The sequence below is a fragment of the Pagrus major genome, chromosome 16 (genome assembly GCF_040436345.1).
Source record: "Pagrus major chromosome 16, Pma_NU_1.0".
In the NCBI taxonomy this organism is placed as follows: domain Eukaryota; kingdom Metazoa; phylum Chordata; class Actinopteri; order Spariformes; family Sparidae; genus Pagrus; species Pagrus major.
Genome location: NC_133230.1, coordinates 12,446,719 through 12,468,105, shown reverse-complemented (window position 1 = coordinate 12,468,105; position 21,387 = coordinate 12,446,719). Strand labels below are relative to the sequence as shown.

General features: G+C 38.7%; 2 protein-coding genes across 2 annotated transcripts; one reads left to right on the top strand and one right to left on the bottom strand.

Moving 5' to 3' along the window:
* Positions 1–1,846: 1,846 nt before the first annotated feature.
* Positions 1,847–16,801, top strand: LOC141010751 (sodium/hydrogen exchanger 3-like). Its single transcript, XM_073483841.1, has 16 exons — positions 1,847–2,159; positions 10,074–10,376; positions 11,260–11,420; positions 12,472–12,550; positions 12,738–12,915; positions 13,028–13,248; positions 13,341–13,543; positions 13,628–13,717; positions 13,810–13,880; positions 13,972–14,101; positions 14,361–14,506; positions 14,864–14,987; positions 15,397–15,570; positions 15,903–15,957; positions 16,064–16,150; positions 16,446–16,801. The coding sequence occupies exons 1-16, from the start codon at positions 1,847–1,849 to the stop codon at positions 16,742–16,744; spliced, it is 2,634 nt and encodes an 877-aa protein (XP_073339942.1). The 3' UTR covers positions 16,745–16,801.
* Positions 16,802–17,546: 745 nt separating this feature from the next.
* On the bottom strand, positions 17,547–20,751 carry olah (oleoyl-ACP hydrolase). Its single transcript, XM_073483442.1, has 7 exons — positions 20,660–20,751; positions 20,398–20,572; positions 20,022–20,160; positions 19,840–19,939; positions 19,152–19,321; positions 18,987–19,069; positions 17,547–18,828 (listed from the first exon to the last, which is right to left on the bottom strand). Exons 2-7 carry the CDS (start codon positions 20,525–20,527, stop codon positions 18,686–18,688), a joined length of 765 nt encoding a protein of 254 aa, XP_073339543.1. The 5' UTR covers positions 20,528–20,572; positions 20,660–20,751; the 3' UTR covers positions 17,547–18,685.
* Between the last annotated feature and the right edge of the window lie 636 nt (positions 20,752–21,387).

The window sequence follows — 21,387 nt, the reverse complement described above, 5'->3', positions numbered from 1 at the left end:
TCCTTCCTGTTACTATGAACTGCATGAAGCAGACAATAAGACTTTACGTAACACATCAAACCACAGTGACACCTGCACAGGCAGTTTCATGCAGGTGTCTCTTTCCTGACACCGGCATGGACTTCAGGAGAGCTGTTTGCACGGCAGCTCTGTTGACAGTTTATGAATAAACCGGCTGCATTGATTGCTACCCTTAAGATACATCTGACATCTGTATCTAAGGTCAGTGGTAATGAGAGGGTCTCTGCGAGGGCATCAGTCAACAAAGCTCTAAGGTCAGGCATCCAAGGAACCAGATCAGACTTGCTGCAGGCCACCATGGGGGTTTGGGTATAAATAAAAGAATGACCTCCATGTAATATCATCAGAATTACATTTACTTGAGTCACAAATGCAGTAAGTAGATATCAGTTTGATTAGGTACAGGTACTTTTAATTCAGTCAAGCCTAATACAATATCAAATAGGACATTTTTAAATCTACTAGATCCAGATTTTTAACCCTACCCTTAATGGGGTCTATTCTGGGCCGAGACCCATCCTTCATTCAAGTTTAGTGGAAATCCGTTTAGTAGTTTTTGAGTAATCCTGCTGATTGTAGATTTGTTTATATATATATATATATATATATATGTATATATATATATATATATATATATATATCTTCAGTACTTTCAACACTATCTAATGCAGATATCTATCGTTTTAAACTACAGATGCGTGATATATATTGGAAAGTTGAATTTAAGGCCCAGTAACGGGAAATTTAAATGATCAGTTATCGGCCAATATTGAAATTATAGCCGATAATATGAAGCCAAATTGATTTCATTGACTTTACAATGAAAAATGTTTTTAAAGTTTTAACAAATGTTATTAGAGCTATGTAATATTAAATCATCAGTTATTTCTCACTGTATCTTAGCCTTCGTTACCCTCAGGTATGCATAAAGTCAAGTTTAGGAACTTCTTTTTTAAATACAAAAATGTGAAATTATCAATTATCTTATCGGTATCAGCCATGAGAATCATTAATTATCGATTATCCTTATCGGCTGAAAAAGTCCATAAGGTCCATCCTTATTTTAAACGTGGTATCGAAAAGTATCAGAGTATTGATACTTCTGACATCCTTACTGGGATGTAAAAAAAAAATGTATATTTACAACAAACAGTTTGGATAATTACTTTCATATAAACCTTTGTTTGCTCTTCAAAATACGGTAAGTGGTTTAGATCACTGGCTAACAATCTTTTTGGCTTCTGTGGATAGTTTTGTGTAGCAAAAATCCTGCATTGCAAGATTTGACCCAGAGAGTATGCCTAAACGTGTGAGGTGTTCAAAACCTGTAGTCTGAAGTCAACATCCACTTCAACCGTGCTCTTATTACGTTGTTTTATGTGACAGCATCATGCTTCCTTGAAATGTGATTGGAAAAGGCCTTAAAAAGTATTCAAACAAGGAATAGCTTCTTAAATTGGGGGATTTACAGTGAAAAGTTGCTCAATAAACATTCATGCTCAATAAAGAAAGGACGACAGCATCAACTCCTCCATTGAGTAAAGTGGCCAAACTAGCTGGTCTGGGTACAAAGTGGGAGGAGACAGACTAGCATCAGGATGGGCTGAACCTCACCTGCTGTAAAAGCTGTATCCTTGGCGGAGGGGAGAGCAGAGAAAGGGCCACAATGCTCAGGGTAGATAAAGATGTGGACATAGGTGAGAACAAAGTGAAAGAGACCTGAGAGGGAAGGAGCAGACACAGGGACAGGAATGAGAGACTCACACACAGTCTGAGGTTGACCTGAGCACTTGAGTCAATAGTTAGTGGAGACATTTTCCTAAACATGGCAGCTACTTGGAGATTTGCACTTTTTCTCTGCATGTTGCTGATGGTGTCTGTAGGCTCGAGTCAGGCCAATGAAGAAACAGGACATGACGCCCCGTCGAGCGGCGGTAGTGGGACCAACTCCAGCTCAGACACTGGACACGACGATGGTCATGACACTGGACACGACGATGGTCATGACACTGGACACGACGGCGGTCATGGAGGAGGGCCCATCACCACCCTGCCGATTGTGAGCTGGAAGTGGGAACATGTCACCACCCCGTACCTGGTGGCCCTCTGGATCCTGGTCAGCTGGCTCTGCAAACTTAGTGAGTCCTAATGAGTCATCTACTAAAGCTCTGTGCCCCAGAACAGTTGTTTAAAAGTAAACATGGCTGAGTTTAGGTCAATTTATTGATATTATATCAATATCGTTATATGAGACTTTGTATGGTGTTAGGTTTTGGATATCGTTACACCCTGATAACTGTTGTCTTTTCCTGGTTTTAAAAGCTGCATTAGAGTAAAGTGATGTAATTATCTGAACTTACCAGACTGTTCTACCCACGTCTCATTATATTCACATTACTATGATTATTTATAATAAAACTCATGGTGTTAATATTTTGTGAAAGTACCAATAGTTATCCCTACAATATTGTCGCAATATCGATACTGAGGTATTTGGTCAAAAATATTGTGGTATCTGATTTTCTTGCCTCTTCTTGAAGTGTTATATAAAGTACCCAAAAGTCATACTTGAGTAAAAGTAAAGATACCGTGGTAAAATATTACTTTGGTAAAAGTGAAAGTCACCCAAACGAATTGCACTTAGTACTTCGAAATGTTAAAATATTTGATGTTAAATGTACTTAAGTATCAAAAGCACAAATAAAAGTAATTATACATATATATATACATGTGTGTATAAACTGTATACTATGGGTCGATTATCTTTGGTGGTTAAATCTCTAAAATGCATTGTATGTTTAAATCTAATCACTCAATTACCAGTTTATTAGGTTCACAAAGCTAAAACTAAAGCAGTCTAACATTTTTGAAATAAATCCTACCTTTATGAAGGATAAAATGTTCAGTTTATGAGGTGTTGATTCAATTCGATGGTCTTTTTTGGTTGATTTGCATCGATTTACAAGAAGAGGTGTTTGTAATATTTTGTCTATCCTATTTATATCAGTGGGTGTAGATTATTTCCCCTTGAAAAGTTTGGGTATGGAGTAATATGAAATAATAATATTTACCTTTTAGATATGTAATTAGTTGCTTTCCATTTTCTTTATTATGGTACTGTAAATGTAATTTTATACGATGCTTCGATGATACAGTGATCCTTATTGAAATTCAGTCAAGAAACCATTAATATTTGATAAACAGCAAAAATTATTTCTATTATCGATCAGCCCATGATTTTCACAGTTAATCCTTGTAAAATGTAAAAACAAAAAAGAAATGTTGGAAATACCCAGCACAGTTTCCTTAAGCCCAACATCAGCTGTAGTCAGTGCCGCCCTAGCCCAAACCCAAAAATTGCTTGGAAAAAACTCTTAATTTGCTGTTATAATGGAAAAGAAGACCAGTAAATCCTCACATTTTAGAAGCTAGAACCAGCAAATCTTTGACATTTTTGCTTGAAAATGGCTTGAATGGTCACTCAATTATTGAAATAGTTGGCAACTAATTGTCTTTCATTTCATTAATCATTCAATCTTTGCAGCTCTAGACAAATTAAACTTCTGTAATAATGAATCAGACATAAAAGGGGGCCTAAATAGAGCTTGACCTCTGTTGGATATCACACTGGATGAAGCATAAGAAACTCGTCCTGTCTGAGCATGGTCATTATCATTTCATGTGTACACAACAGACACAAATGGGTTGCAGCACTGTGGACAATGTAAATGAATGAGCATGCATTCGTGTGTGTGTGTGTGTGTGTTTGTGTGTGCTTGTGTACACCTCGACTGACATAAATATGGGACTGTTTGTCGGTACATGATGCAGGAAATGACTGTGGCTAACCGAGCAATGAAATCTGATACAACTAGCCCACTTTTTTAAAGTCTGAAAGTAGTTACAGTAGAAAAGTCAGTTTGTCAGCTTCAGTGTTAATCTGTGTTGCCCTTAACTGAAAATGTTACAGCCGTGTTTGTACCGACAGGAAATTGCGAAAGTCAGAAGAAAATTAGTTACCGACTATTTTGATAATCGATTAACTTTTTCTGTCATTTTTGAAGCAAAAATGTCAAACATTTGCTTAATGAATGCGAGAATTTGCTGCTGCTGGAAAATATTGTACTTTTTCCAACTAGCGACTGACATTTGTCCTTTGAGTTTTTGTGAGGAGATTTCGCAAGTTCAAGAGGTCAAATACTTTAAATATGACTCAACATGCAACATTTCTACATTAAAATGTCTATTAATAAGTTAAAATGTTAAAACCCAGAGAAATCTGTAATTTTACTCAAGATAGCAGCGTGTCTCATTTGGTCGTCTGACCAGATGACACATCGGACTGGGAGGAAAGAAGACGGTAAGCATTACTAAACATTACGTTAATAAAACTTCAAAACATTACCTCATCATTACATTTCGACCTGAGTCACGTCATATAGATTTTCATCAGCAGTGTTGGTTGTTAAACAATGAAGACAACACACTACTTCACAACATCACCAAACAACGTCTTTTGTTCTTATTGTTTTGATTGAGAGACCTCTAAAGGAAGAAATGACACTCTGTGTCTTTAAGTTTATTTAAATCAACAACTGATTTGCAAGTTTAAGTTAGAAAGACTGCGAGAGACATAATATCTATCTGAATCGGCACACGTCCTTGAGGTAATTTAGAGTTCACACTTGAAAAGGTTTAAACAAAAACAATAAAAAGAGCAAAGGCTGTGTAGAAGGCAAACATTGACACAAGGATTAGAGGACATCTCTAAAATGTGACCACTAAGTCTGCTGTTTCATGTAGGGATTAAACTTGTGGATATAGAGATAAAAGGACTCATAAATGTTTGATTGTAAAGTCTGGACAGCACTGTGACGAATTTGTTCTCTATTAGCATGTACTTAACTTTATATACGTTGAGAAAGTGAACATACACACTGCTTTTTAAGAGAGCTATGCATTTCTATATGATTTAAGAACTGATATGGTCAGCAATAAAACTTAACATAAAGCAATCTTACGTAAAACACACAATATGCGCACGTACATAAATGTTGACTTTATACTTACTCAACGTACCTCGCTAAAGTGCGGACAAAGGCACCTTTTTTTCATATCTTGTTTCCTCTTTAGAGATTTACAATGCTTTCTTTCATCCTTCTCACTGCAGGTATTCCCTCTGCTCTGTGCTAATTAAAGGACAATAGACAAGAAATTCCTGTTCACCTGTCAGTCAGTGCATGGACATAACGGAAACATTTGATTTTCAGGTCCATACTTTTATTTTGGGAGTCTACTAGAGAATGTTAAGATGCTTTAACCTGTTCTTATTCCTGGAAATGTATTGAAAATTAAACTAAAAAGTCTTTCCCAGCCAAGCCTAAAGTCAATTCAAAGCTGTTGGTGTTGATAATTGTATTGTTTACTCATTGTTTACTCATTTTACATTTATCACAAGGATTGCATCAGGTGAAAACATGAATATACCATGTTTTTATCAACATTTACATCTTGTGAGACTGAAGCATTTGCCGGATGAGGTCAGAAATGACACTTCATTGAGTAAAATAGATTTTTCCCATGCAATAACACAACAATCCTTAACTGTAGCTACTGTACTGTACCTCCCAGTCTGGAAACAACCTTTACGTGACCTCTTGTTTCCACCATGAAGTTGACCTCTCTTTGTAGCTGTTAGAAGTGTGCACATAGCGTTGGCCATTTTAGAGTGATTGAAAGGTTTAAGTTCAAGGCCAGCCACTGTTAAGTAAGATATATTAGGTCATTAGTTAATAAGGCTGAACAGGGGACTTCATGCTTGACTGTGCAGGCTGTATGGATAAATGTTCTCATAAAGATGATTTACAGCTTTTAAAAACAACAGGATGCCCATCAGGTATAAAGCTGCTTTCATTATAAATAAACCATTGGGAAATGTTTTCATACATTAGTAATTATATTAACTTCACTGTGAAATGAATAACTTGATTTCCCAAATAATACATTTCAGGAGACCTTAGATGTTTCTCTTACTTCGGTGTTAGTAGAGACATACTGGTTCTCACCTGTGCCTGTGTGAAAGCTGACGTATCAAATCATTAAACCAGTTTATCTCAGAAAGAGACTATTGTCTCTTGTTCTGTTCAAACAGGACGGGACTGTTCGCAAAAACATCCAGTCATAACAGAACAGATCCTGTGAATCAGTGCTTATGGGCTCAGTACAGTATTTACAGAAGATCATTTCACAATGTGGGTTAAAGTACCTTTGGAGAAGTGTTTGTGTTAGTTTACTTCCTTTAAAGATGTGACATCGTCATTCAAAGATAAGGCTGTTGTTCTTCTTACACTCAACAAATCTCATGAAAAAGACAAAAACCAACAATGTGTTAGTCTTGCTCTTAAAATTTTCCGTCTTCTCTAATCTATCTGTGGCCCGCTGATAACGCCTGACCACATACATCTTGAATAATGTCTTATAAATACACAGTTGTATTTTTTTAGAGGCTCAGTAAAATCCTGAAACAGCTGGACACTGCACCACATAGGTCGATTGCAGGTGATTTCCAAAATGACATACATTGCCACTGGAGACTACCAGCGGCAGGCGTACTGGATCTTCATCGTCATTTGATTAATGCTGTGAAAAGTCACTGTTCTTGAGCCATGAAAGGTGATTTAAAAATCTATGATGTCGTCCCACTATCTAGGTCAATTTAAAATCTATGGTTAGGTTTAGGAAAAAATCAGGGTTTAGGTTAAAATACGTACGTTAGTTGCATACCTTGACATCCTCCTTTGCATCCATCATAATTACTATGACCACCAGAGGGTTAGGGTCGCTGCCAAACATTGAACGTAAATATGGGTCGTAATAAGCCACTTGCACAGACGACCTATACAGTCATTTTACTTTTTGGGAACTAATTTCAGCTGCGGATTGATACACACTTGTATGCCACACCAGGACAGAGGTTTTTAAACTACAGTGCCCATGTTTGTTGTGATAAAGGAACATGTGCCCCATTTCAACGGTGTGGCAGTTTTTTAAAAAGTTTTTGGAAACAATGCGGCTCCATTCATAGTTCATTGTTGGCTTGTTGATAAAATATCACTGGACTTATCCTTTAAAGATGTGTATCATTTTGTATACACTATAGAGATTTTCATTTTGGAACTAAAGTTATTATTAAACATTCAAAGACAAAACTATTTCATAATCGTAGTAACTGAATCAATGCTCCATTGTATCTTAGCAGTAGTTTATTTAGGGACTGTTAGAGGACAGTTTTCTCATTTCTCTTACGTCAAGAGACCGGGGAGTCTAACTAGGAATTAGTAACGTCAGTGTCAATCATTACTAAGCACAAAGTTGTGAGATGAACCCAATGGAAATGTTTCTAAACAGATAAAGCTACTGGTTCAACATCCATCAAATGACCTCTGCCTCATCACTTACTCTCCACTCCTCAATGTGTCACGACAAACGTGACTGAATGTGTTTGAGAGCGGAAAGCACAAACAGAGCTATGACCGGTGAGTGTTTCAAATGTGACTGAATAACTGGAGACCTTTCTTGGACATCGGTTACTCCTCCTTTAATCCTTCAACCTAAAACACACACACACACACACACACACACACACACACACAACCTTGCTCATTACGGAGATACTGTGCATATAAAAGGCTGAGTCCAGGGTTGTACACACTTCTGACCACAGACCGTGGGAGGACTGAGGATACAGAGTCACAGAACTGAGATAGGAAGATGGAGCACTAGACGGAAAGAGAAAAAGATAGTGATAGTGAAACAAGAGTGAGTAAGACAGAGGAACCCATAACAAAAAGGAGGAATCAGAAGTGTGGCACATTGTCCGGCACTTCAGTCTGGCTTTGGTTCAGACAGTTCACCTCGACATCGGAGGTTGCACGGGCACAAGACAGAGGACTTTTTTGGGGGGACCGCAGCCTCTCTTTTCACTCTTTCTTTAAAATTAATTAGAGGAAATGCAATGCTCCGGATATGCACACCTGTGGCTGTTGGTCTGCCTCATCTCGGGGGTCACGAGGGCGAACGGGGACGCGGCCTTAACACATCAAGAATCCCCTCTGAAGCCACCAGAGTCCAAATCGAACTCGAATCGCACCGAACACGGCCATGACTCCATCATCACGGGAATCCCCATCGTGACCTTTAAGTGGCACCATGTGGAGGCCCCTTATATAATCGTATTATGGATTTTGGTGGCTGGTTTGGGTAAAATGGGTACGTAACAAACATCTGAGGCTATAAAATATGCCTCAGAGGTGTTTTTTCAGGATGTAGACAGGAAAACCTGTTTCAAGTTTCTTATCTCATATGATTATTGATCTTGAGGTAAGAACAGAAGTTAAGAAGAGCCAAAAAGCAGCAGCCTGTTAGATTTACGTCGCACATAGTTTGGATGTTGCAGTCTGACACATTCCTTTATCAAAGAAGATAACATTGAGCTATTTTTAGCACACCCAATGTAAAATAATTACAAAGTTGTGCTGTCACACACACTGGAAAATTGTCACTGTCTTTTACCAAAAAAACTATTTTCTTAATATTTCTTTTAAAAAGTTTGTTTTGTGAAAAGAGTGAAGATTTATTTCTATATTTTTATAAATTTTTATTGTTACTTTATTAAACTTAAGATTAATGATATGAAGTTTGAAATTTCTTTATTTTTATTATTATATAAGGATTTATCAGGACTGAGTGGATTCGGTTTGACCAGATTTGATCGACTGAACATTAAAGCAAACAACCACATAACCGATGCCAGATTTTGTATAAGAATATTGCTAAACTCCGAATAAACACTTTACTGTTCCTCCCTACATTTTAACACAAATATCTTACATTTTTAAAACAGGCTTGTTTTAATTTAGTTTACTTTAGTTTCAATGCATTTGAGGGATATTAAAGATTATTTATGATGCTTTACCAACCCAAAATATCGGTATTTGACATTCTGGGAATAAGTCTCAACAATTCATTTTCTTTCCTGTGTGTCTACAAACATCTCAGATAAATCCTACTGATTCTACCTTTAAGTTTAATAGTCTTTAAATCATATTACCATGACGTGAGAGCACATTTCTGAGCCTTTTTTTACACAAGTATCTGTACTTCTACCTGGGTAAAGAATGTGTGTACTTTTGCCAACTCTGCTTAAATCTAATTGGTGCACATCATTTACTCAGCTGAGTCCTACATGCTCCCTTATGCAAGAGCAAGAATAGGAACATAAATACAGAAATCTGTCATGTAAAATAACATGAATGTTGTAACTTTAGCTGAAATGTTTACGTTCACATATTGTAAGACACCATTACAAATAGTTAGAAGCTGATTGACAAAATGATGTTCCCGGGAACAGAACGTTTTAGACCATTGTTTGATATTTATTCTCTTCGAATACTTAATCACACAAAAACAGTTTAAAGTTTACAATGTCAATGTTTACAATCTTCCTGCTCTCACAGCTTCTTTGGGTTCCACTGCTCTGAAATATGAGAAACCTTTCATCCAAACTTTTCTTAGTTCAAATCAGGTACATTTAAATGTAAAACATATCAGCACAACAAAAGTCTCGCCCTGTGGGGGTGGAAAGTGAAATCAACAGTTTGAAATGGCTCTATTGCAATGCTTCATTTGGTTTATTAATTATAAAAACATTTTTAGGGCCTTTGTCAGGCCATTAAGTCACTAAACCTCTCGAGAGATTTCATTTGCATTTGCTGGTTAATCATACGCCCGGGAACAAAAGTGACACTTTCACAGTCGAGCACAACAGTTGATGATTTGCAAATTATGCAACCGCACAAAGACTTGATGGTTAAGTTATGAGGAAATGTGTTTGAAATGTCATCGTCAGAGTCCTTGTAGTGGCTTTGGTTCAATTCCCAAATGTGGTGATTCGTTGAAGTCATAATCTCTCGCTGACAAAAAGCCCCAAAAAACAATTTAAAATGAAAATTCAGTCTAATAAATCTACACCTATCCCTCCTTTCTTCTCTCAGTCATTGAGGCCAACCACCACGTGACCAGTGTGATCCCAGAGAGCGCCCTGCTCATCTGCTTCGGCTGGATCCTGGGTGGGATTATTTGGGGTGCAGACAAGGTGCAGACCTTCACGCTGACCCCAACGGTGTTCTTCTTCTACCTGCTGCCTCAAATCATCCTGGACGCTGGTTACTTCATGCCAAACAAGCTCTTCTTCAGCAACATGGGCGCCATCCTGGTCTACGCCGTCATCGGGACGTGCTGGAACGCCGGCAGCTTGGGCCTGTCGCTGTGGGGGTGTCACATGGGAGGAGCCATGGGTAAGAGGGACTTACAGGTTATTTCACTTCAGCATCTGGATATGTGGGTGGTGTGATTGGAAGAGATTTTTCAGAGTGACAATGTTTAATGTCTAATGAGTAAACGTATTGACACAGGTGCATGTTGTTGTTTCAGTTGTTTTGCCCCTGATTTGGCCTGAAATTTGTATCAAAAATCGCACTCCCTTTCTGAGTAACAACTCAGTCAAATATGAACACACAGACATGATATACGTATTTTCAGATTCAGTCATTATTTTTGTCTTATTGCTAATAAACGTCCCTAAATCTGCTTAGAAATTAGAGGAAATAAGCCGCAAAACTGCAAAACTTGCCTGAAAAATGTCACGATTTTAAGTTCTCTTCAGTTTCAAATCCAAACCTTTGATAGTTGTCTGTTCATTAATGAGTACGCTGCAAATTGGTAGTGCAAATGGCTAATTCAGCATTCCTTCAATGAAGCCGGTTTGCCAGAAATGTAAACAAATATAGGCTAAAAATAAACAATCTCCACAGTGTCAGGCTTTAAAACCACTGCACTAGGGTGACAAACAGTGGAAAGAGGTCATAGATGGAGTTATATAAGTGTGTATGATGATCGTCTGTACCAAATTTTATGGCAATCCATCCAATAGTTGTTGGGAATTTACGTTGTTGACCAAAATGGTGCATTCAGAAGCCTCGGTCGTAGAATATTTCGTGCAATTATTGGATTTCAAGGTGGTAAAATGGCCTGATGTCTTGAAAGTTCTTTCAACTGACATAAGTGCATGCTGATGTTTTAGTAGTTGTTTTCATGATTGTCCGTACCAAATGTCAATACAATCCATTCAATAGTTGTTGAAATACATCTTTAGACTATGTCCTGCCCTGTGTGCCGTAGGTGACCTGGACATCGGCCTGCTGCAGTATCTCCTCTTCGGCAGTCTGATTGCTGCTGTGGACCCCGTAGCTGTCATCGCCGTGTTTGAGCAAGTCCACGTCAACGAGGTCCTCTTCATCATGGTGTTTGGAGAGTCGCTGCTCAACGACGGCGTGACAGTGGTGCGTATGCTGCGGTGCTATTCAACTGCTGGGTCAACAGTTTGTGAGTTTGCCGAGACATCCATCACTGGAAAGTACACTTCCAGACATGAAGTGTTAAGAAAACAAACATGCTTTTTCTGCAAAGTAAGGACCTTTACCCTGACTGAGGTCTTGTAAATGTGCCTGAATTTGATCCCTCATCAAAGCGCTCTTTGAGGTGGTTGATCTAATAGGAAATATTAATGTATGTGTTATGAATCATGGAATTCCTCTCTATTCATTATTGCAAAGAAGTAAAAGGTGTCACTTTCCACTGTCCACACCTTTCTAATGTTTAAGAACAGTGATGGAGGATCTATTCAGATCCTTTATTTAATTAAAAGAACAAATACCACACTATAAAATGACATCCTCCATTCAGAACCTTACTCAGGAAAAGTATGAAAGTTTTATCAGCAAAGTAAGCAAGTCAGTATTTTACTGTTATATCTGATGTTTTTGGATCAGTATCACTGCTGCATTAATGTGTATGTTGCATTTTACTGCAACTTAAGCTTGAGCTGATTTTAACTACTTTATAGACTCTTGGGTAGTTTAATCTACAGTCATGCATCTTTCTGTTCTATCAGACTAGTTAGTTGTTCATTGCATTGCTGTCCTGTGAGAACCACGTACCTTTAAAAGTTTCACAAGCTCAGAAAAACAGTGTGTTTTCAGCTGTGTGATGATGCATTTTTCAGCTAATACGCGAGGGTTCGACCCCAGATGGTCTTCATCATGTGTAGATGAGCTGTGATGACACGTCACGCATCATCTGTGAATGTGATAACTGACAATACACATGACAGGATAATATTATTTCACATCTACGAGAGAAAGAAATTCTGTTCTAAAATGTCCTAAAAACATTTGGTAAACTAAAGTCAACGTAGACATTGCGACAAAAAAGGACCTGCATATATGGAGTAATTCCAATAATAAGAAGAAAACATTTTATTTAATTATAGTATGTTTAAAAGTCATATCCATTCTTTAACTTGTTATATCTCTCTTTTTCTTCTGCTCTCAGGTGCTCTTCAATGTCTTTGATGCATTTGTGTCACTGGGAGGACCCAAAATTAATGCTGTGGAGATCATCAAAGGAATAAGTAAGGAGTGACATTTATTTTCCCATTAATAGGGATAATGTAGGAGTGCATGTGGTGTTGATGTTCCTGCCTGGGGTTGACTTCAGAGAGCTATTCTAGATATTAGTGTTCATTTAATATAATATAGTCCAATCCGAATAACATGAAAATAACTTTTTGTGCACGTTTCCTCTTTCTCTTTTTCCAGTTTCCTTCTTTGTGGTGGCGTTCGGTGGTTCCCTCGTTGGTTTCTTGTTTGGTCTGCTCATCTCTCTTTTGACCAGATGCACTAAAAACATCCAGATCATCGAGCCAGGCTTCGTCTTCGTCTTGGGATACCTCTCCTACCTGACGGCTGAGATGCTCTCACTCTCTGCAATCCTTTCGTGAGTACTCAACGAAAATAAACCTCATTTATTTGACTGTTTTTTTTGTAACGATTTTATTACATTTATAAAAAGGATTAAGAAAGAAGAAATGTCTGTTTTTGTCCTGTAGGATCGTCTTCTGCGGTATGTGCTGCCAAAAGTACATCAATTCAAACATGGACGAGAGGTCCGTCACCACAGTCAGATATGTCATGAAGGTTTTAGCCAACGGATCAGAAACCATCGTCTTTGTGTTCCTCGGCATCTCGGCCATTGATAAAGCCATCTGGGTGTGGAACACTGGCTTCATCCTCCTCACACTCCTCTTCATCTTTGTGTACAGAATCATTGGTGAGATTGTGTCTTTTGTTTTCAGCTTCGTGTGTGAACAGTAAACGATCTGATCTCTAAACAGACTGGGTTTTTTTGTGTGTATACTACAGGTGTCTTTTTCCTCACCTGGATCCTGAACAAGTTCAGGCTCGTACCCCTGGAGTTCATAGATCAGGTGATTATGAGCTACGGTGGCCTGCGAGGGGCTGTTGCATATGGCCTGGCTACGATGCTGGATGGGAACAAGATAAAGGAGAAGAATCTGATGGTCTCCACTACTCTCATCGTGGTGTACTTCACTGTCATTCTGCAGGTAACAACCTCTCTGTCTTGAAGCTAAATTTGTGTATGGGTTCATTTGTTTTCTGCAGCTTACTTTTGCTTGAATCTCTTTCAGGGAATAACGATGAAACCTCTGGTCACCTGGCTTAAAGTAAAGAGAGCTGCAGCGACTGAGCTCACACTCGTAGAAAAAGTGCAGAACAAGGTAAAGCTCAACAAATAAAACAACAGGAAGAACCATGACTATCGGTTACACTGCGGTTCATCTTTTACAGAATCTTTGTTCTTGTTGTTTAGGTGTTTGATCACATGCTTGTTGCCATAGAAGACATATCTGGACAAATAGGACACAACTACATGAGGGACAAGTATGTAAAGACATTTCAAACAATTTAAATATTAAAATGTCTCAATTGTTTCATTTTAAGTTGCAATTATCTCTTCTCTCTCACTGTGAAGGTGGAAACACTTTGAACAGAACTGGATGTCGAGGTTTTTGATGAAGCCGTCGGCGAGGAAGAACCGCGACCTCATCTTCAATGTCTTCCATCAGCTGAACCTCAAAGATGCTATGAGCTACGTGGCTGAGGTGAGGGTCATATGCTGAATATTATGGAGGACTGAAACAGTCAAAATCAAAAATAAAGAAAGAAATTAATATGTCATTAAATGATCCAAAAATAATACTCAAAAAAATTTATTTTTGATTTTGACTGCTTCAGTCCTCCATAGAATATGTCTGTTTTGTTTATAAGTATATCCAAGTTTATCCTTTTTTTTTAGTGGACTTTAAAGGAAACATTTAAGCAGCAGTTGTTAAAGGAAGTCGTCTGGTCTCGTTGTTGCAGGGCGAACGCAGAGGCTCTCTGGAGTTTGTCCGTAATGAAAGCGCAATTATCGACTTCAAGAAAAAGTTTGGTGACGAGTACTCAGAGGTCATGCCTGACATCATGGCCGACACGTCAGATGATCACGGCCCAATGTCCCCCATTGGGTGAGCAAACATTTTTACCTGTTTACATCATAATCACCGAAGAGCTACAGGGTCCGTGTACGATCAGCTGGTCGAGAACAAACCTCTTCTGTTCCTGTCATTATTTTCATTTCAGCTATGAAATTGAAGATAGACACATTTAGATATAAGACACCAAAAGGATAATAACTGAGCTAATTTACAATAACTGGGGTTAATCTACTCTTTTAATTGAACATCTACTTACATTATGTCTGTTCAGACACTGCCCCCTGGTGACCACAAGCGGTTACTGCATTTGTCCGAGAATCCTAAGTCAGCGCTATAACCGAGTGTGATGGAGACATAAAATAACTGACATTATTTTTCCTTGTGTAGAAGAGACCCTGTGCCATCAGTGAGCCTGGAAATGCACGAGCAGACCATGAACGGTATGAGGCAAACAGAGGACGTTAACAGTCACCACCTGCTGCAGCAACACCTGTACAAGGGCAGGAAACAGGTGAGCATCTTCAGGCCCACTTAGATAAATTGCCAGCTGGATGCAGCAGAGGCCAAGATATCCTGATTTTTAGTTCCCCTACTACACTTCAAGCCCTAGAAATGCTGTATCCTACACTTCCCATGATGCAGCACATCAGTTTCTTTCATTAGATGTCACCTGCCTCCTAATTGCCCACTTCTGTCAGACCCCACACCCCCAGTTTGTAATTAAAATGAACCCATGATAGTTTGTTTCAGTAGTAATCCCAATGACAAATAAACTGGGTTTTATGTGTAGAATCAGAGGAGCTTCCCTTTAAAAATAATGTCTGAACTTGTGATATTTGTCCTCTGTGTCTTGTCAGAAGTAACCACTCAAATTCTCATGCTGACTCTTCCATGTTTGCCTCTTCTTTCCTGGTTCGTAGCACCGACACAGGTACAGCCGGAGCCATTTCGACGTCAACAAGGATGAGAATGAGGTGCAGGAGATCTTCCAGAGGACCATGAGGAGCCGTCTGGAGTCCTTTAAGTCTGCAAAGATGGGCGTCGCTCCACCAAAACACATCACCAAGCACACAAAGAAAGACCAGCAGCAAAAGGTCAGAGCGTCAGAATTAATTCTTATGAGACAATCTAAGATGTAGAATACATCGAATTTTACACAGGTGCCATAAGATCTGGTTATTGAACATCAATACCTTTTACGGTAACAACCAAAATTCCAAAAACCAAACCAAAAAGTATCTAATCTTACGAACTATTTTTTGATCAGATTTTTGAATGATAATTTAGCCTCTTTAACACAATCGTACCAAAATGTGTAAATATTACCCATCCTTAATAGTCAAAACTTGTGTATTACGTATAACCTGTGTATTCTAACTTAGTTTTCAGATGCACTTTACTAATAAAATGACTGCTCTACCTGCAGATGCCAAATGGAAAATCAGTGGACAAAAATAGAAGCTACTATTCTGGTGATGAAGGTTTGTATCTGTGCTTCAGTTTTAAAAACTACATACACTGTAAGCCATGAACTGGTCGAATACTGTGAAAGCACTTTTTTAAAAAACATTTTCTCTTTCATTTTAGATTTTGAGTTCTCAGAGGGAGACAGCGCCTCTGGCTTCGAGGCTTCAGGGAATTCCTTCCCCTTGAGGGTCACATACAGAGCAGGAGGTAACATAGATCTGCAATCCATATTGTTAATACTGCCGTATCAACTTGTAAGAGGAAGTTGTGAAACTATTTTATCTACTTTATCAAACATATTATCTTTAGACTTGCTTTTGCTTAATTTGCCTCCTGTTTTAGACTTAGACCTAGAAAAACTTGAATGTTCTCGTAAAAGGCATAAAATCAAGTGTAGCATTACATAAGCCCAAAGCAAGAAGTACTTGTAAATTCAGCTTAAGTACAGTGCTTGAGTAAATGAACCCTGTCAGCACTAATTCAGTTTCTCTCCTTCATCCAGCTGGTATTGAGAACCCAGCCTTCATGCCGGAGATGGACCCCATGTCCCAGGTTCAGATCCCTCCGTGGCTGGCGGAGGCCGAGCTCGACAGCAGCGTGGTGGCTCCGTCACAACGAGCCCAGGTGAGGCTGCCCTGGACGCCCAGCAACCTGCGGCGCCTGGCTCCGCTCCGCAACAGCACTCACTCCACCGACTCCTTCATGCTGGCCGACGCTCCGGCAGCTCAGCAGAGGGACAACGAGCAGCAGTCGCCACCTCCACATCCCCCTCCACCTCCACCTCACAGAGACCACATGTAGCAGCAGGCCACCCCTCCTCCTCCACCTGCCGTTAACCTGACTGCCAAAGACACAGAACCTCACCTCAGACTTTGCACTGTCTATCCTCAAAATATTGACTAGGGAATGTTTTCTTTCCGTGCTTTTGTGTAGTCATAGTCCTGAGTTTCTAGACAAAACTTTCACAATCCCTCAACCTTTGTGCTCCTGCACAGCTTCACATGTTGCTCTAACTTCACCCTTCACTGAGCAGAGGGACCTGAAGCGAGAGTTATACACGAGCACATGTTGAACATTGTCACATCTCCTCTGGTTTATAGTAAACCAGTCAGTCCCTGTGGAGTATCTGATCCCTGAATGTGATGCAGAAACCTTTTTAAAGAATGTAGATATTTATGAATTGTGTTGTTTATAAAGATTTAATTAGAGTGTTATGAAATTAATTCCAACTCTGTAATCTGAATAACGTGTGTTGAGAGAGAGGTTGAGTTCAACATGAAGGCCGCTGTAAAATAGTCATATGTATAATAAAGACATATTTATTCACAAATGAGGTTTGTTATTATGTGGACAGTTCCAGCATCTCAAATCTGTGCACAAGTGAGCAGTTATATATATTTTATATACCTGGAACAAAGAACACTGTGACTGACTGGACACAGGTTTCAACTTTATGGATTTAGAAATAAATCGAGAAAACAAATGAAATTAACTCGTTATCACGGGAAAACGGAGGAAATAAAATGTATGAATGCATGGCCCTTTAGGGCTTCCGTACAGAAGCATGTTGCCTTCACACAGAAAAAGAAAAAAAGGATCAGTATCATGTTATAACATGAAAAGTTTATTGTCATAAGAAGATATTTTCACCTAACAAGATATTTAATGAATTAATATGAAATACAAACTTATATTTTTTTCATTGTCGATTTATCTCTTGATTATTTTTCTTGATTAATCAATTTGTTGTTTGGTCAATAAAATGTCTGAAAAATGGTGAAAATGTCAATCAGTGTTTCTGAAAGTCCAACATGACGTCCCAAAATATCTTGTTTTGTCCACAAGCCAAAAAAAAAGAAATCAGAAAATACCAGGATTGTTAGAAGTCAGTCACAACTTAACGACATAGTAGTTAATGGTGTGCAACATTGATGTTTTTTGTATTAATTTGCAAAACCAGGATAACCTATATCTAATAGTTATTAACAAAAATGTACAACAATTTGAAAACCTTTCACATAACAGCAGACAGCAAATGTGAACATATTAAAGGTCAACAAGGAAATGAAGAGGGAAAGAAATTCCCCAGACTCCCTTGTAAAATTGCTCAATTTTGTGAGTTGTTGAGTCAGGAGAAACTTTATAAACTTTGTGAAATGCTGTCTCTGACAAATTCTTAATAATTTGGGCCTTCTTGTAAATTCGGCAGATGTTACACATGCAGTTATTTCTTTCCTTCTGTAAAAAACATTGTGTCCGATACAGACGTTTCATAGAGGAGAGGAGCATGTGTAACGAGGTTTGTTACTGTTAACAGAGACTCCAGTCTGCAGTGTAGTTCATACACTTGATTGATAAACCAGAGAACTGACAAGGAACATGAGTTTTTTTATATCATGTATCTCTTTTTAGGGGGCGCTGCAGCCCCTTCAGCAGCCCTACTTCCAGTGTCCATGGAAAATATTCACGTTTCAGAAGCTGGAATCAGAGAATGTTCACTGTTTTTCTTTCTCAAACTGATTAACTCATGTTTATAATAGCTCACGAATAATTTAATCAGATTAATCAGTAATACAAATAACTGTTAGTTTCTGCCACAACATCAGCTGACTTTTTAAGATTCATTGCACAGGTATTCAAGTACATTTGTCACACAACATGTTACCCTTTTGAAACACAGAATTAATTTCCATCACAATGAATGAATTTAAGTCACATTAAACAGTGATTGTCCATGTGTCACTACAAATAGTCCATTTCTGACGTCTCCAGCTGTTTTGTGACAAAGTCTAAGATAATTTTTTCATTCGCAGAATCCTTCAGGTAAAAGTGGGATCCATCGAACATCCTGACGGTGAAATCTCCTGATGTGATGCTTTTCCAAGCTGTTGATAAAACACATGAATGTAATTTGTTACACATTAACATTGATAATAAACACATTTTCATTTTTTGGGTGAACTTAACCTTTATGCATCTACAACCTTACATAAGCCCTGTCTATAACCGTGTAGAGTGAGTGTGTAACAATCAGAGGACAGACCTTGTAAGTCATGAGGAATGTCATCTTTTCCATCAAAACACGTGATCGGGCAGGAGAGGATCGGACTGTCCGGCTTGTCACGCCTGTGAGAAAGTCTCCAATTACTGCATCATTTTTTAATGGCTAAATATTGATTACAATTGAGTGACACGGTTTTCAGCTCACCTGTAGTTCTCCACAATGTGCAGGTCGGCCTTCAGGGCAGGAAGGAAGAGCTTCAGGACTTCAGGGTTCGCCAGCAGCTCAGGAGGAGTTCCTCCGATCGAACTCATCCACTTGAGAAAGTCTTCATCAGATAAGTCGCTTCTCTTCGGGGTGTTGATACGCGTCTCTGACTAGAAGACAAAAAAAAACATATTATTAGTATATCATCGATCTGTGTCTTCTATTGACGAGTCTAAACTGAGTCATGTAACAGTTGAATACATAGAAGAACCAGATGTTTCAACCCGCTGAATCTAAACCACTTCCCTCTGAATAAAGTGAACAACAGTGAGCAGGATTTTTACTTCCTTCTTGCCGATTCTTTGGTTATTTAAGACTTTATGGTGTCTGAGAACATCTGAGAAGATTTTGTTCTACATATTATCCAGGAGTTTTTAAAAAGATATTATTTGCAAAAACAGGATATGTTGTGCAGAAGAATGGATGGATGTCAGTAAAGGATATAGATTCAATTTATTGGATTTTGCTGTTTTCCTTCAGGCAGTATTGTCATGAACTTACTGATTATACTGATTATTATTATTAAATTCAGGATTTATTTTTATTTTATTTGTTCATATCTGTCTGTTACTGGCTATATTAGCCACCAAAATCGCTTCGCTTGAAGAACTGTGATAAATAAACTCACATAAGGTGCAGAGGCTCCAGACAGGAAGATGTGAACTGGTTCGAGGTTGTGCAGCCTCTTCAGAGCGTCTGCCACGGCGAAGCTCGTGAAGGCTCCAAAACTGAAACAGATCAGGACAGAGGAAAGAAAATGTAGAAAAAATAGATATGATGTCACCTTTAAGACTTGTATTGTTGTCATACCTGTGTCCAAACAGAGCAAATGGCTTCTCTTTCAGCAGCGGTAACAACACGCCAATAACCTCGTCCACAATCTGCTGCATGTTCTGGAAGAAGGGCTCTTTGGCTCGACTCTCTCTGCCTGGAAGTTTGACAGCGAACACTGGAAGGAACAGAAAGGGGATTAAAACAGGAATATAATCATACTGAAACCTTGATTTCATAGTAAAATGACATAATTTTGAAGATCAACCCCCCATACTTCCTTATTTCAAACTGTAGATTATATTACAGACTACATCAGCAATATTTACAGTCATCAGAGGAACTGTGAATATAGAGCAAACTAGATAAACGGAGCAAAGTGCAGCACTTACACAACATCCTCCAGGTGAGTTACCTTCTATGGAGCTGTTGACAACGTTTCCCCAGCGTGCATAGTGTATGGAGCCTCCGCCCGCCCAGGGGAAACATATCAGCCTGCTCACAGCATCTGGCCTCCTCTTGAAACAGTTGATCACCTTCTCCATCTTAATTGAACTGATTCACATCTGCTGGGACTGTAGTTTATGCTCCTAGAAAAAGAGGAATTGCATGCAGAACAAAGTAATTCACCTTGAAGAAAGATATGTAGGGAGGATTATGAACATGTGAAGTCTCACCTTGCAGCTCCATCAACTTCTCCCAAGAAAAACAGCTGTAATTCCTCATGCTGGAGCTGAAGTGAGAAACATTTCCTGGTTGTTTTCTTCTTCTGTGGTTTTATGTTGAGGAATGATTCTCAGTGGAGTCTGGAGACACCTACAGTGAGGAGTGTGTTCATTCAAGCACTCATCCAAACAATTTACACTAGTTTCACTCTGGGTTATTTTATTACAAAGTGTCATAATTTTGCAGAATGTTTTCTAACAGGTTCTTATAACACCTGGCTGGAGAGGACAGGTGTTATCTCAGAACATGACGTAAATAGTTGAGAGAGAGAGAGAAAAAAAAAGTTTCCCGGAAGTGACGTTGTTTTCTACAGTTGGTATTTCCTGACGGGTTTCCCTCGGTGGTGGTGGAGGAGGAGGGAGCAGCAGCTTCGTCAAGGTAGACGAAAAGAAACAGGCTCATCCCGGAAATGCCACTATATTTTGAGTAAAGGCCTTCAGAAACTGGAAATCATCAAGGATATACTTAAAATATCAAAAGGAGGTACTCATATGCAAAACTTGTCCTTCAAGAGATGTTTATTTTATTATAATGTATATTATATTACTTGTAAGTAGCATTTAATTGCTGTATTTCGTCATTATGGAGCCAGTTTACTCAATGTGATACACCAGTGGGTTAATATAATCTATGCAGCAGTTCCCAGTCTGAGGGGTCAAGGTATACTGAACTCCAGAAT

What these genes read in the sequence shown, in the direction of transcription:
- LOC141010751 (XM_073483841.1), top strand. Translation starts at nt 1,847, where the DNA reads ATGGCAGCTACTTGGAGATTTGCACTTTTTCTCTGCATGTTGCTGATG. An exon ending in TGTACAAGGGCAGGAAACAG is followed by an intron (nt 14,988 to 15,396) that starts GTGAGCATCTTC and finishes CCTGGTTCGTAG; the next exon opens with CACCGACACAGGTACAGCCG. An exon ending in GGTCACATACAGAGCAGGAG is followed by an intron (nt 16,151 to 16,445) that starts GTAACATAGATC and finishes TCCTTCATCCAG; the next exon opens with CTGGTATTGAGAACCCAGCC.
- olah (XM_073483442.1), bottom strand. Translation starts at nt 20,527, where the DNA reads ATGGAGAAGGTGATCAACTGTTTCAAGAGGAGGCCAGATGCTGTGAGC. An exon ending in TGTCAACAGCTCCATAGAAG is followed by an intron (nt 20,161 to 20,397) that starts GTAACTCACCTG and finishes TGTTCCTTCCAG; the next exon opens with TGTTCGCTGTCAAACTTCCA. An exon ending in CTGGAGCCTCTGCACCTTAT is followed by an intron (nt 19,322 to 19,839) that starts GTGAGTTTATTT and finishes TTTGTCTTCTAG; the next exon opens with TCAGAGACGCGTATCAACAC.